Source organism: Notolepis coatsorum (genome assembly GCF_963971535.1).
Source record: "Notolepis coatsorum genome assembly, chromosome: 11".
In the NCBI taxonomy this organism is placed as follows: Eukaryota; Metazoa; Chordata; class Actinopteri; order Aulopiformes; family Paralepididae; genus Notolepis; species Notolepis coatsorum.
The window spans coordinates 43,953,474-43,969,249 of NC_140175.1; the positions used below are offsets into that span (position 1 = coordinate 43,953,474).

At 39.4% G+C, this 15,776-nt stretch overlaps 1 protein-coding gene across 6 annotated transcripts in view; it reads right to left on the reverse strand.

Annotated features, from left to right (window-relative positions):
* LOC311236357 (5-hydroxytryptamine receptor 4) overlaps positions 1-15,776 on the reverse strand; it is a 282,697-nt gene that overhangs the window by 171,751 nt on the left and 95,170 nt on the right. For all 6 annotated transcript variants that reach the window (XR_014620207.1, XR_014620208.1, XM_084324008.1 and 3 more), the window contains exons 2-4: positions 12,663-12,750; positions 6,681-6,854; positions 2,160-2,360 (exon numbers count right to left, since the gene is read on the reverse strand). Coding sequence is in view for 4 of the 6 variants with exons in the window: in XM_084324008.1 (XP_084180134.1) it covers positions 2,160-2,360; positions 6,681-6,854; positions 12,663-12,691 (404 nt within the window). In the remaining 2 variants the exon portion in view is untranslated. The remainder of the gene's footprint in view (positions 1-2,159; positions 2,361-6,680; positions 6,855-12,662; positions 12,751-15,776) is intronic.

A 15,776-nucleotide genomic window follows, 5' to 3' on the forward strand; every position in this document is an offset into this window, starting at 1 on the left:
AAAATGCATTGTTTTGTATTTCTAATCAAGTACTAAAAACCGCATTTTTCTACCTCAAGATCTTAAGCCGTTTTGAGGCTGGGCTCCAACCACTGTGTGGCCTGGTGCCAACTGCCACATCAACTGCCACATTATTATGCAGCTGAGAAATCTCTGACATCACAGATATGCACATTTTCAGATGACTCAGTTCAGTGAGGGTGAATATTGTGAGAGGAGAATTGGAAGAATTCGCCAATATGAGAATTAGAGACATATATCCTATTAATATAAGTCCACATAGCTAAGAAACAATGGTAAACACTGAAAAAAGCCATTTATAAGATAGTTCCCCTTTAAGCACATGTATAGTCAATTGGTCCTGTTGTTCAGCCTCACAATGCTATTTGATAGTAAATGTGTTTATATGTCCCACCCTCTGGCCTCTGAAGTTGCTAATTTCTTTTTAATTTGGGCCTCACAGGGTTAACCTCTTAAGCCCGAGATATACAGTAAAAGTGTATATTTTCAGCATTATGTTTGTTTACCAATTATTTTAACTGTTATTAGTGAAATATAAGATTATAGAAATCTCAGGGCATTGAGTCGGAAACCGGCGCATATTGACAGGAGGAAGTGGCACAGCCAAAAGTGAGTGTAGTCTTTTGAAGGAAGAGACTCAGGGCTTTCAAATTTCGAAAAACTACCCTACCCAGCTCACACCAGCCCCTGTCAATCATCTGACTTCTGGATTTACTTTTTAATTTCTCTTATTTTTTGGGATTATCTCCCACAAACCTGAACGTTATTGCCATAAAACAGAACGCAGTTAGTTTCTCTACCTTTCTGTGAACGTCTTGCAAAAAACGGTGTTGCAATATGATGAAAAATGGTGGAGAAATTTACATTATAAAAAAGATGGCAGAATTCAGTACTGTATCTACAAAACCTTCTGTTTAATCATCTTCCCTTTATTCATTTGCTTAGATTTTTCAGGTCTGGTCAATTTTAGCATGGTGTTATTTACAGTCAAAGATAATTTTTTTTTAAATAGAATTGATATTCTCCTTTGGTTCATTACAATTTACTCAAGCCTAGTAACAGACACACTATTTCTGACACTGATCCATATATGTCCCTAGATTCAGATACCAAGAACATGCAAATGGACCATTTAAAAAAAAATTGTAAATGTTTATTCTACGTCCTTATGGAATGAGTGACATAAAAAAAAAAAGTAAAAAAAAAAAAAAAAGTAAAAAAAAAAAAAGAGTAAAAAAAAAAAAATGTATGGATGGAAGAGCCGCACATTGACGGGCAAAGAGCCGCATGCGGCTCGCGAGCCGCGGGTTGGCCACCCCTGCTATAGAGTTTGTCTTAGAGCAGGGCGATATCGTGTGACAGCAAGTTCTTTCGTCGGTTAAGCTTAGGCACTCTTTCGAAGTTGGTTAAGGTTAGAGTGTGGATCGTAGGCGTTAGGTAGTTTGCTGCTGGTCGAGGCGGAAATGGGCGCGTCATGCGATTGGGCGCACATGTCACATGACCAGAAACGTGCGTGGCCAATCAGAGCGCAAAGCGGGAACGCGGAAACACGAACCGTTTGGTAAAAGCATAGACGCGTACTGTACACTCCCTCTCTCTCTCTTGAAGTCATACATAATTAATGTTGGGCTCGTTACTCCAGAAAAGTAATATGTTCATCGTTACTCATTTCAAAGGTAATATTATTACTTTAATTATTATTCTCTGTGAGCAGTAATTCATTACATTACTCGTTACATTACTTCTGTTACACTCCGAGAATTGCCCCCTTTCTTAAAGGAACACACCAACTTTTTGGGAAATTAGCTTATTTGCCATCTACCCAGGAGTTAGACAAGGAGATACATACCATTTTCTTCTCTCTGCATGCATTAGGCTTAGGGAACAGCCGCGCTGTTAGCCTAGCTTAGCATCATTCACTGGAAGTAGGTGTGCCAGTGTAGCCTAGTTCCCAACAGTCACGAAATACACTCCAAATACAACTCCAAAACTTTCCTGTAAACATGTTGTGACCTACACTATTATTATTACTATTTCTATTATTATCTTTTTCCTGCCTGTACCTCCCCTCCCCCCCATGCTGCTATGATAATAAAGTAGCATCAATAAAGGAACACTTGACTTGACTTGACACACACCTGTCCAGTGCAATACAGCAGAGGTGCAGTATTGAGGCAGTGGTCAGCAGGACGTCCAGCGAGGTTCGAACCAGACAGAAGATCTCCCCGTAGCGCCACTGTCCTGTCATCAGCTCAATGGCAGCAAATGGCATCACCACTAGCGCCACCAACAGGTCAGCGAACGCCAGCGAGACAATGAAGTAGTTGGTTTTCTTCTTTCTAAAGGAAAGAGATATGAGCCGTGGCCTTAAGGTTAGAGAAGAGGGCTTGTGACCAGCAGGTTCAAGATCTGGGCAGGGGGTGGGAATGAATATCCCTCAATACCACACTGTTTAATCAAACTGGGACCTTGTAAATCTAAATCAAATAGGGTAATCAGTGGAGATATGTGGAGAGGTGTGTATTGTTGGGCCCTATTGCTTACACTGTACCATTTTTATTTATTTGAATTATCTTTAGGATTTAAATTGAGTTGACTCACCAATACAACAGCACCATTGTCAACAGAATGATGAGGACTTATAACTTTGCTAACAGGCAGATGGCAGAATAGAATAAATTATGAGAAGAGGAGAGGAGAGGGGATGAGATGTGATGAGGAGAGAAAATGAGAGGGGATGAGATGAGAGGAGAGGGGATGGGAGGAGAGGAGGTGAGAGGAGAGATGAGAAGAAAAAAGATGAAGAGAAGAGAAGTATAGCTGTTTTTTCCATCAGTGTCAGTGTCATAACGGTGGCTGATTCAGATCTTGTGGACTAAATCCCATTTCCTGAAGCGTCTCTGTGTTTACTCTCCCAGCGTCTGTTGACTATAGATCACAGGCTCCATCCTGATGGCAATGCATGCTGGCCACCCTGTGTGTGCGTGTGCGTGTGTGTGTGTGTGCCTGTTTTTGCGTGTGTGTTTGTGAGTGTGTATGTGTGCGCATGTGAGTGTGCGCGTGTGAGTGTGCGCGTGTGAGTGTACATTTATGCCTCCCTGTGTGTGTGTGAGTGTTTTGCCTTTGTGTCTGAATTCCCTGATGACAATAAACTATTTTCAACTGCAGTAAAAAAAGTAGTAGAGAAATAAATAGACTAAAGGTCTGCTCTCCTCTGGGTGATATCATCCTACTGAGTTTCTCACTCACTCACTCACTCACTCACTCACTCACTCACTCACTCACTCACTCACTCACTCACTCACTCACTCACTCACTCACTCACTCACTCACTCACTCACTCACAGAAAGAGAGAAAGAGAGCTTGTTGCAGAGGGGAATGAAGCATTTGGGTCAGCAAATGTAAAAATGAGCCACAGTAAAAAGAAAAGAAAATGTACACCAGCCAGTTCTAGTGTATTCATCTGCTTGTGAAGCACAGAACACCTCATTTCAACAGTGTACTGGCAGCCATTGTCAGAGCCACCCATCATTCATGTTCCATCTGGCAGTGGCTCTGCAAACTATTAATTTCCAAATGATGTACGGTGCAGCTGTGCCGAGTTGGCATATTCACAACTAAATTATTTATTTAAATGTATTGTAAACAATTTTTTTTTATTATGTAATCATTTATTCATTAAATGTATATCTAGGAAGTGGTTGCCTGTCCATTTCTTTCTAAGAAGAAGAATTAATAGATACTGTAGGTAGAGTTTGACTTGGTGAAATGTGTAAACAAACCAGCAAGTAGAAGCCTTGCACTGAATGTTTATTCACTTCTCTTTCTTCTAACATGGCTGCCTGTAACCATTGGTGACCACGTTCTAAGGGAAATGCTTAATTTCTTTGCAGTGGTAGAGTAGGTAAAACACTGGAAAAACATGATTACTGTTCTACTGTGATTTGTTTACACGGTCCAATAATAAAACACCAATTTATAAAGTTTTTGTTGATCTATTTTTCATATATAGCAACATAGCAACCATTGTTTTGTACATAGCGACCATTATTTCTTCCAACATGGTGGACAAATTCTGAAATATTAAACATTCTGTGAAAGGCCTCTATTAGTACAGAAACTAACTGTATGGTAGGCTACTGGTTCTTCTCAATACCACTCCAGCTATACAAGTTCAGTTAGCTGGTCTACGCTGCGCTATCTACATATCACAGCAGAGTCACATGAATGTAGTGAGATGACATCTCTGCTCTCTGGACGCTAACCTGCTGAATCCAGCGTGACTTTGAGTGAAAATAACTACAGTATTTGAATCAAGATGGCAGCGTCCAGAAAGCGGACAGACTCTCTGTTGAACTTTTGACAAACTGGACCATTTCAACAACTTCAGGCTCAGTGTTTCAGAAACAAGTGGCCCGAATTAAATGTTAAGTTACTATAGAATGCATCTGTGTAAGAAAATATTTAATTATATGATATACTGTTGCCCGAGGGATCTTAAGTTCGTCTCATCAGGGCTGTCCTCCTTGACAAAAGAAATTCTTAGTAGACTAATACGACTTTAAGGTCCTTCTCCTTACATACAAAGCTCTATATGGACAGGGACCTAGCTACATCACCAACACTTTAATAAATTACAGGCCAGCAAGAACACTGCGATCATCAACTGCTGGACTACTAGAGGCTCCCAGAAACAGTCAAAAAAGGATCGGTAATGCAGCCTTTATCAACTATGCCCCAAAACTATGGAATAAACTACCCCAAAACATCAGAGAAGCCAACTCACTAGATATCTTCAAAAGACAGCTTAAAACCTACTTCTTTGCTCAGGCATTTAAATGAAAATTCCTATCAAATTCATGTGTCGGTTCTATGCTAATTTTATCTCACTACCTCCTCCCTCCTCTCTGCCGAAACAAGTCACATCTCCACTCCCTAGACCGTCGAGGTCGTTCCTATCGCCAGCCCTCACTGCCTCCCTGTAACCGGTCTAGACGTGTCGATTCTACCTTCTTCAATGGACTTGACTCCCTACTCAAACTACAATATGGATCAACTAGTAAGCTGGTCATTTGCAGCGATTGATCGTATTTTTTCTTCAAGGAAGCAGAGCGCAGCTGATCCGCTGTGTCCAGTTGGGACATTTCAAGCTGGCTTTGCGATTGACAGCTGGAATAAATGGGGATCAATCTGCCTTTACTCTCTTGAGATTGAAGATGTGGAGGATTTGTACATCCTCACATTCATGTTGATCGGCATGGGAGCGATCGCTATCGGGATCTGGTTCTGTACAAGATTAATTCGGAAACACGATAACCGTATGGAGATAGCTATGGACAGACTGGAAGCCTTCCACATGGAACTTGTAAAGAGACTCGCTGCCCATCAATCCGATGCTGCCCGATGCACCCCCTCCCACTCTCAAGTGTGCTGGAGCCTATGGAACTCACAAGGTCACGTCGGGGAGTCGAGAGATAAGAACAGAAGACATAGCGTTCCTCCTACGCAACACCACCTACCACAACCAGACTTGGCTCGTTGCACTCGCCCCCACCCCTGGCCCCTCCAGTCGCAGTCCCATCCCCCACCCCCCTCTCCTCTGCGCTGCTGATAACAAATGTACATGTTGATGAATTTATGACTGTGTGCCATTATTATGAAAGCCCCTTGAATATTGAATATTACTATAATGAAGAGCACTGCTCTGTTGTAATCCAAAATTGAACTATTTTATCACTGTTCTATGTTAAATACCCTGTTGTATGCCTGTTCCATTTTATAATTCTTAGACTATTTTTAAACCGAATCATTTTATTACTGAATGAAACTGTAAACAGAGAACCTATTGGGATACTAGGTCCTAATGTGAAACACTGATTTACCTTACCTTGCTCATGCTCGCTTATGCCTATATTTTTACTGTTGTGAAGCACTTTGAACTGCAACTTCTGTATGAAAAGTGCTATACAAATAAAGTATTATTATTATTATTATTATTATTATTATTATTATTATTATTATTATTATTATTATTATTATTATTATTATTATTATTATTATTATTATTATTATATTAATACGGTAGTCACAGAATTTGCAGACTAATCGATTAGTTTATTTCGACAAATAATATTATGTAATATTTAGAGTTTTCCACATGCAGGAATGCAGAAGGACCTCTTTAAATCTAGTGTTTACCAGCTTACCATCTTTCAGGAAATAACTCTAAGATGAATTGACTAATCGACTACGAGTCGGCAGCCCTACTCAACATTCATTTGACCGGCTGCGATATGTAGTTATATACAGTACATGAACTGTGAACTGTTATGAACTGTGGAACAGCATCCCCACCTCCTTCAAATCGAGGCTCAAAACCCACTTCTACCTACTAGCCTTTCCCGTTCACTGACTCATGCCCTGTTTTCCTATGTGTTTGCCTGTGTGCCCTCCCATAAAACGGAGTGTGATTGTTGTCAATATGTATCTATGTGTATCTACCCTCTGTACAGCACTTTGGTTGACACGTGTCATGTTAAATGTGCTATATAAATGAATCTGATTGATTGATTGATTGATTGATTGATACATATAGAGCCGGTGACCAGCAACAGTCTGGTGAGCAAATCACTGTGACAACGGGGTTCAGGTGTCTCACCGTAGGTGCCGGTCTTTGCAGAGCGCCACCATCACCAGCAGGTTGCCGAACACAGTCATGAGGATGATGACGGCGAGGACGACGCTGAGGATGACTGTCTCCAGGGACAGCGGGACCTCTTCTTGTTCCGGTTGTTGTTGTCGTTTTTCTGCGTTTAGCACGTCATCCACCAAACTGTATAAAACACAAGTCGAAGGATCTTCCAGCATTCTGTCCAGCTCACACACTGTACTGGAAGAATAGAGAGTAGAGTCTGCACACTGAATGACACGCTCCCAAGTGGACTTCATTTTAATTCAATTGAATTTAATCTAATTAAATTGAATCATCATATTCAATCCACTTGGGAGCATCTTATTCCGTGTCTGGACTCTGTTCCTATTGTTCATGCCTTCCTTCTGTCCAGCACCTGTAAGGAGTTTTTTTTCCCTTCTTCTCGCTGTCCATTTTGAGTTCCATTTTTATTATCACAGACTGTTGTGTATTCTCAGCTGGCGTTAAGATGTAAAGCCTGGAACGGCTCCATGCACAGAAGGGTTGAGGGGGAACATGGACCCCATGTGCAGTACACCTGGTATTAACGTGCCATCTGTACCTTGATATCTTATCTGGATAATGAAAAATGCAAGGCGTAAATGCACACAGTTACACGTCACGATCGGAATGCGATCAGATCCGGAGGTGGTCTGGCTCACATTGTGATCGGATCTTCCCGAGCAGAGTCGGCCAGGTGTAAATGAGCACCTGGCCGATGGTCTGGTAGTCAATTAAATCTATTTGACCTACCATGGTGACGTTTTGGAGTGATGTCTCTTATCCCATAATTGATTGATTGATTGATTGATTGATTGATTGATTGATTGATTGATTGAAGTTTATTTAAAATATGCAACAACAACAAACAAACAACAAGTACAGATAAGCAATTCAAATATATAAATGTATTAAACACAAAAACACAAAAGTCTAACAAAATGTTGTCATTACATATTTGAAAAGGAGTGGGAAGAAGTATACACTTATAAAATGTTTTACTTATTTAAACCTTTTTACTCAAATCATACTTATACTCATTTATAACTAGCTGCTTTCTTTATGGTTAAGACTTATAATGAAATTGGTTTTGATAAAAAAAAAATCTGAATTCCTTATTATTTGCCCAAACTGTAGGTTACCCTGTATAGTTCCTCTAGCCATTTTATATACATATATACAACGACATACCTACATATATATATACATACTGTACCTACCTACCTACCTACCTACCTACCTACACACGCACGCACGCACACACACACACACACACACACACACACACACACACACACACACACACACACACACACACACACACACACACACACACACACATTATTTATTATTTTAAACAGTTTTATGTTTTGACATTGCTTTAACTCCACAATCAGACTGTTCCATAATTTTACTCTACAAATTGAAATACAAAGACTTTTCATGGTTGTTCGAATACTGTATCTTTTAAAATAAAATTTTCCCCTTAAATAATTTTTGGCTTTATACATTATTTGTGCAGTTTGATACAGTACAATATCAGTACATCTATATATTTTTTACTGTAAGAATAGTGAATGAGTATGGTCCAGATATCAAACCTTGTGAATGATGCGCACAGCTCTTTTCTGGAGGATAGTTAATGGGTATAATGAGCATTTGTAATTATTTCCCCAGAGTTCGATGCAGTAGGTTAAATATGGTGAAACTAGTGAACACGGTAGAGAATATGGAGTGATTTGTGATCCAGGACTTGCTTTACTTTGAGTTTGTTTATTACTGAAATGCTCCTTGCCAATTTGGTTTGAACATGTTTAATATGTGATTTCCAATCAATTTTTTCGTCAATCGTGACACCAAGACATTTTATTTCAGAAACTCTTTCAATATCCACCCCATCTATTTGTATCTGTACACGTATATCTTTCCTGGTGCTGTAATCATGTTTGAAAAAGTCGATTTCTTTATTTCTCTGCGTGTTACCAAGGCAACAGGCTGTCGTGTGAGCAGTGTGCTCTGGCCTGGGGCTTCATAACGTTATGGAAGTTTAGCTTCATGCATGCATGGCTTCTTTACAGTGGGGAGGACTGTTTGCTAGTATGAGGCATGGAGAATCACAGTATAATGTGATTAAAGCACCAGGAATTCATTACAGGATGAGAGACAAGACACCAACACATCACCACCATGGAGGCGACTGTAACATTATTATTTGTTTACTTCTCTGTGTGCTAATGTTAGACCCAAAGCTAAGCTAAGTTAGCTTGCATCTTGTTCCGTATGTCTGTGTGCCAGGCTAGGGACTATAACTGCCAAATGAAGAACTAAGTGCAAGTTATACAGTATAACCAAGAGGTGGCCTTGCACCATTTATAAATATGTAACCAGAAATGTATGACAATGAATGGAGGCTATCTGAAAATGACAGAGACCAGTATTACAATATTGATTGTACTGTAATTAATTGTCTACTTGCATGCTTTGGATGTTTGCATGTCGCACGTGAGAAATTAGATCCAATCACAATGCGGACAGAATGCAGATGAGAACACATATAAATAGCAGGTGTAAAAGCGAGATCTGATCATTTCATTATACACAATACAATATCCAGATACAGATCATATGTTAATAGCAGGTATAAAAGCAAGTGCGAGATCTGATCATTTCATTATACACATAATATATCCCGATACAGATCATATGTTTTACAATATATGCATTTAGATTATCTGCAAATATCGGCCACGCTTGTTGTCTCAATTAGGGATGCACCGATCCGATATTGGTATCGGTATCGGCCGCCGATATCAGTAAAATAGCTGGATCGGGTATCGGATTTTTTTTATTTATAATAATAAATAAAATAAGAAATAACCATTCAGTACATTTATATCTATGTGTTAATTTGTTACATTTAGTTTCACTAGGTTAGGAAAGTAATGTTTTAAGTCAAGCCTGATGTTGCCTTGCACAAAAGAATGATCCCAGTCTCTTCCACACAGTGACAGTGAGACATAAAGTTTATTAATTGAATGAATGAAGTTTATTTACTGTCTTTGTTTACAACAAATCAAAAACACACTTGTGATCATTTACAATTCTTAAAAACAAAATATATTTAAATATAAAAATAAAATAAAACGTGGATAAATATTTTTTTGACTTTTTTGGAAGATTTTTTTTTTACAATTGGTATCAGATCGGTATCGGTATTGGCCGATACCCAAACCCAGGTATCGGTATCGGTATCGGGACTGAAAAAGTCGGATCGGTGCATCCCTAGTCTCAATTTAGATGTTTTGGCAGTTTTATTTATTACCATATGGATTACATTTGTTCCTCATATCCTTCCATTAATTCGTCCTCAACCGAGACAAAGTGAGTGGTCTTAATAATTCCTCCATCAGCCAATCATAGGGTTGTTCATCATTAGGGACGTCCCGATACTGTGCCCATGTACTCGTACTCGTAAAGCTACTCAGATACTACTACTCAGTGCCATGTTTGTTCAGGGAAACACAACATTTTATGTTAAAATATTATTCTATTTATATAATGTTATATAATTTATAATAATTTAAGTTCAAATGTCAGCAATAGCATGCTGTTGTACTGTATACTCAAATGTTTCGGGACATCCCTATTCTCATGGTTTAATCTCTCTACTCACGTTCTCTTTATGCCAAAACGGGAGCACACAATTATCCTAGATAATTGAATCCACGCTTGTCTAATCAATCCTGCACACGTGTTTGAGAAACATAGCTAACCAGATGCCAATTAGCAAGAGTTAAGCTAAGTGATGTATGAGGAGCAGGGCCTGGCCAAGACCGCAGCATAAAAGTTACAGACAAGACTAATTACATAACAGAAACATATGACATATGGAGATGGTCTGCATCACAATCCGAAAAACAATATGAATACAATAGATCAGAGACAATTACCAAGAGAATCATTCACCATTGATCTTACAAGTGCTTTCAATTCAGACAGAGTAACCAAATCCTTTAGTTAGTCCTTCTGCCAAGAGGCAGCCCGATCTCACTTAAAATATGTAAATAAAGTACTAATCGCACCACAGGAAAAAGGTACCGGTACATATTGTACGTTATGTTATAGCTATAAGTAATATATTGACATATTTACGAAAAAATTTACAATGTGTGCATATTACAAATAAGTACGTATATTACATTACATTTAAAACCTTTTATGTTTTCAGAAAACCTTTGAGTTCCCCTGCTGGGGAACAAACCCAGGACTCGAGCATGGGAGGCAAGTGCCTTTACCTCAAGACTACAGAGATATACTTTTCTGAAAGCCTCGCCCAAACCCTTACCCTAACCTTAACCACACTGTTACCTTAACCGTTGAACCCTAACTGTAACCCTAACTTGATATCTTAACCATAACCATTAAATGTTAAAAACAAACCATCATCATAGTATTGCTGTGTTTGGATCAGGGTGGATGGGTGGATTAGTCACTCACCTGCAACTACAATCATTGTTGGTTCGACTCCCGGTCGCAGTGTTTGTTTTGGACTTTTGCCAAAACAAAACATAAATATATGACTTATACAAGACGTAAATATATTACTCATGGCTATAACATAACGTACATTATGTACCTTTTTCCCCGGGGTCGATTAGTACTTTATTTACGTTTTCTGATGAGACCATGTTGCAAGAGGAGAGGGACATGCAAACTTTCTTTCCCGTCTCTGTCCAAGCATTTGGGAAAGACAGCATCTCGGAATGTTAGACTACATTTACAGTCTGATCTCTGTGCAATATTAAGCTGTTAAATTGTCCCTTTATTAAACCCCTTGGGGAAACCTCTGCATTTGATCCATCCTATGGATTATCTCACATAGATAAAACTGGGAACGAGGTTAGATCCATCCTAACTATTTAAGAGCAGCGTGCAGTCACACAGTGTGGCGCTTGGGGACCAACTCCAGTTGTAATGCTAGTACCTAAGGGCAATGGCAGGAAACCTAGCATGCTTGTCTTCTGGTCTTTTGGTGTGGGAGGAAACTGAAATACCCGGAGGAGACCGCGGGGAGAACATGCAAACACAGAAAGGCCCCTACTGGGGTTTGAACCCAGGACCGCTGTGAGGCAACAGCAGAATTTACCCAGAATAGCTTTATAGATAAAGGTCTACCTACTGCAGTGTCCGAGCCCATATGGACACAGCGTGCAACATTTGGTCCGGCAGCAGCAATGTCTAATTTACAGATGGGGTGTGGAAGTATGGGGGTCGACATTTAAAAAGACTGTAAATCCGATAGTCTTACTGCAAAAGCGGGCCATTCGGAGCCTTTTTAAGGCTGGTTACTGTCTATGACCACACAAATCCACTGTTCATAAAGTCTCATGTTATGAAATTTAATGATTTGGTTTATTATAAAAGTATGCAAATAATGTACAGAGCTAAATCAAAGTTACTCCCGGACGGTGTGCAAAGGTTTTTTTCAATACAAGAATACTTTTCAATGAAAGAAAATATGATTTGAGAGATATTTGTAAATTTACTGTTCAAAAAGCTAAGAAACTGATTAAAAAGAGGTGTATTTCTGTTGTTGGGGTTAACTTGTGGAACAATGCTGATATACATTTAAGAATGAGTAATTCGCTTTTGGTTTTTAAGAAAATTGTTAGTATAGCTATTTTTGATTATAAATGTGAATAATAATTTTTTTGTTATTTTCTTTTAGAATACCGTTTTGGAGTCTTAATTTTGTTAAGAAAATAGGACAGGCATGTATAAGCATTATGCTTCAGTCTGTACCTTTTCAGTCACTGCCAAATCAAATATTGTTAAATGATTGTGCATATTATTGTATTGTGGTGATGACTACTTGAATAAAACTACTACTACTACTACTACTACTACTACTACTACTACTACTACTACTACTACTACTTCAGTACTTACTGTAGGGCTCGTGGTGATGATGTGTCCATCACTGGTCATCTGCATGGAGCTCAGTAGAGGAGTGGCCTCCTCACTCCACGCGGTGGCCCTGATTAAACACATGACAGTCAGATTAGGTCCTCTGATTAGGTATCGTGAGGGGGGTGTCTCACCACTCTTGATACATACTATGCTTTCCCTTTGGTCTACCATGACACTTTGGCACAATACACAATAATGAATAACTAACTTGCATTTATGCTATAGTACTTGGACACAAAGTGCTTTACAATGGAATGATTGCATAATTTTTTTTCAGGCAGAGTTAGTGCCATGCTCAAGCACGCCAGCCCAATGAGCTACACAGGATTACTCACCAAATAAACAGAGACAGCTGTACTGTGTGTCAACTAAGGTCAGATGTTCAGATTTTCATCAATGTAATATTTGTACTAAAAACAAGAAGCCCGACGGGCAAATTCCTCTGTATACCAATGTCTGTCATGGGAGGAAGATAAGACGCGCTGCTGCTGGCAATTGGTCAGGGTTTCCGTTATCTGGTAATTACCTCTTTTTACTGGAAAAATCTGTTGAACAACATTATTTAAATCTCTCCGGGCATAATGTCACATGAAAATAATTCCCTCTTCTTTTTATTTGGTTACCAAGTAACATTTTGAATGAATGAATGAATGAATGAATGAATGAATGAATGAATGAATGAATGAATGAATGAATGAATGAAAACTTTATTTAACAGATTGCAGAATGGGTACAATACAGTACTATTATTAACAGCTCCCTGCACAGTAAATTTTACTCAAACTGAGTCCATTTGAGCCCAAGTGAGTAAATCGTACTCACTACTCAGTTTGAGTAAAATTTACTGTGTGGCAAGTGGCAACTGGTACTGTTCCATCCTGCTTTAAACATGCAGTAGTCCAGCCCCTATTGAAAAAACCAAACCTTGACCCCACCCAGAACAGTAATTACATGCCCATTTCCAAGCTTCCTTTTCTGTCAAAAATACTTGAAAAGGCCGTTTAAAGCTTTCGACACTGTTGATCACAACATTTTATTAGATCGTCTCCAACATGGGGTTGGTGTCAGTGGCACTGCACTAGCATGGTTCTCCTCCCATCATCTATGTATCTATGTATCTACCCTCTGTACAGCACTTTGGTTAACATGTGTCATGTTAAATGTGCTATATAAATAAATCTGATTGATTGATATACCTGCTCTGAGCACTGACCAGACCTTCATCAACTAGAACCAACCCTCTCTATACCTGCTCCAGACCATCATCAACTATAACCAACCCTCTCTATACCTGCTCCAGACCATCATCAACTAGAACCAACCCTCTCTATACCTGCTCCAGACCTTCATCAACTAGAACCAACCCTCTCTATACCTGCTCCAGACCATCATTAACTAGAACCAACCCTCTCTATACCTGCTCCAGACCATCATCAACTAGAACCAACCCTCTCTATACCTGCTCCAGACCTTCATTAACTAGAACCAAAGACCCAAATTGATACACATGAAGGCAGCAGATGCCCCTTTGATAAAATTGTGTCCCAGGAACCTCCATCTGAGAAGACTTTTGTTGTTAGACATGATTTAGTCCAGAATTCCATAACTATAGTGGACTGTAGTTACGGAGATAACAGTAGGGAAAGTGAAACAGGTAATTGTTTCACTCATTGGGCTGACTTCTAGTCAATTACAAAATAGTGACATCATCAAATCCAATTTTTCCTGGGGACTCCTCCTCTAGGACCCTTGGGAACCCCCGGACCCCATGTTGAGAACCACTGCCCTACACCACCTTAAGAGTCTTATGTACACTTAAAACTATTAATATCCACGTTTGATGAAAAGAAATACAGATTCCCAGTCCCTCACATCATTAATCCCACGGCTACAACTACTTAGCCGTTGTTGCCATTCCTGTCAACACTACACTGTCAGACTAAGGCAGGGCCATGGCTAAGAGAATAGTCAAAGACTCTAGCCACCCAAACAACTGCCTCTTTGCACTGCTGCGGTCAGGCAAGCGCTACCGGAGTCTCATGGCCAGTATAGAGAGACTCAGAAGGAGCTTCTATCCCCAGGCTTCTATCAGGATGCTCAATGACTCTATGCAACACTAACCCATCCATCTACATCTACATCATTGCACACACATCCACATGCACATACTCACTTTAAACACTCACCATTAACATTAACTTTAAAACCACATATGGGACGTTTTTTGGACTTTTTGCAACCGGCACTTTGGCGACCCCTAGTGGCTCGGGTGTGCATATTTTGTAATACAGTATCGAATTAAAGCCCCATTTGTTGCCTGTGGATAGCCCTTTCAGGTGACAAAATTGTGCAAAGTACACATGCACATACTCACTTTAAACACTCACCATTAACATTAACTTTAAAACCTCTTAGCATGCAACGTCCCACATATGGGAAGTTTTTTGGACTTTTTACAACCGGCACTTTGGCGACCCCTAGTGGCTCGGGTGTGCATATTTTGTAATACAATATATATCTAATTAAAGATTGTGGAGGGTTGTAGCCAATGAGTGTGGCTTTCCAATGATACCCCACATGGGGATCTAAAAAAACAAAACAAAAAAAAACTAAAACACGAATACAGGAAGAGAAAAACTGCCGAATTAATTGAAGTCTATGAGAAAACTGAGTTTTTCTTTGTACACAGTTTACCAAAATCACTCCTAATCACTCATTTCTGAATGTATCTTTATGAAATGTGGATATGTACTACATAAGGCTATGGCTCCGTCTGGATTTGTAAGCCATTCCACCTTCTGGGGAAATACTTGATTGATTGATTGATTGATTGATTGATTGATTGATTGATTGATTGATTGATTGATTGATTGAAAATTTGGGAGAATGGGTACAATACAGTACAGCTCAATACACACAATTGTTAAGGGGATGCAGACCAGAGAAAGACTTTCGTCTTGTTTACATCAGGGTCCCCCATTTTCAATTCATCATAATCATAATACTATACCTCTGGACTACTAACTACTACAGAAAAACTTGAGTAACAAGTTTTTCTACAACTCAAGTTCAGACCTATGTTACTCTATTAAG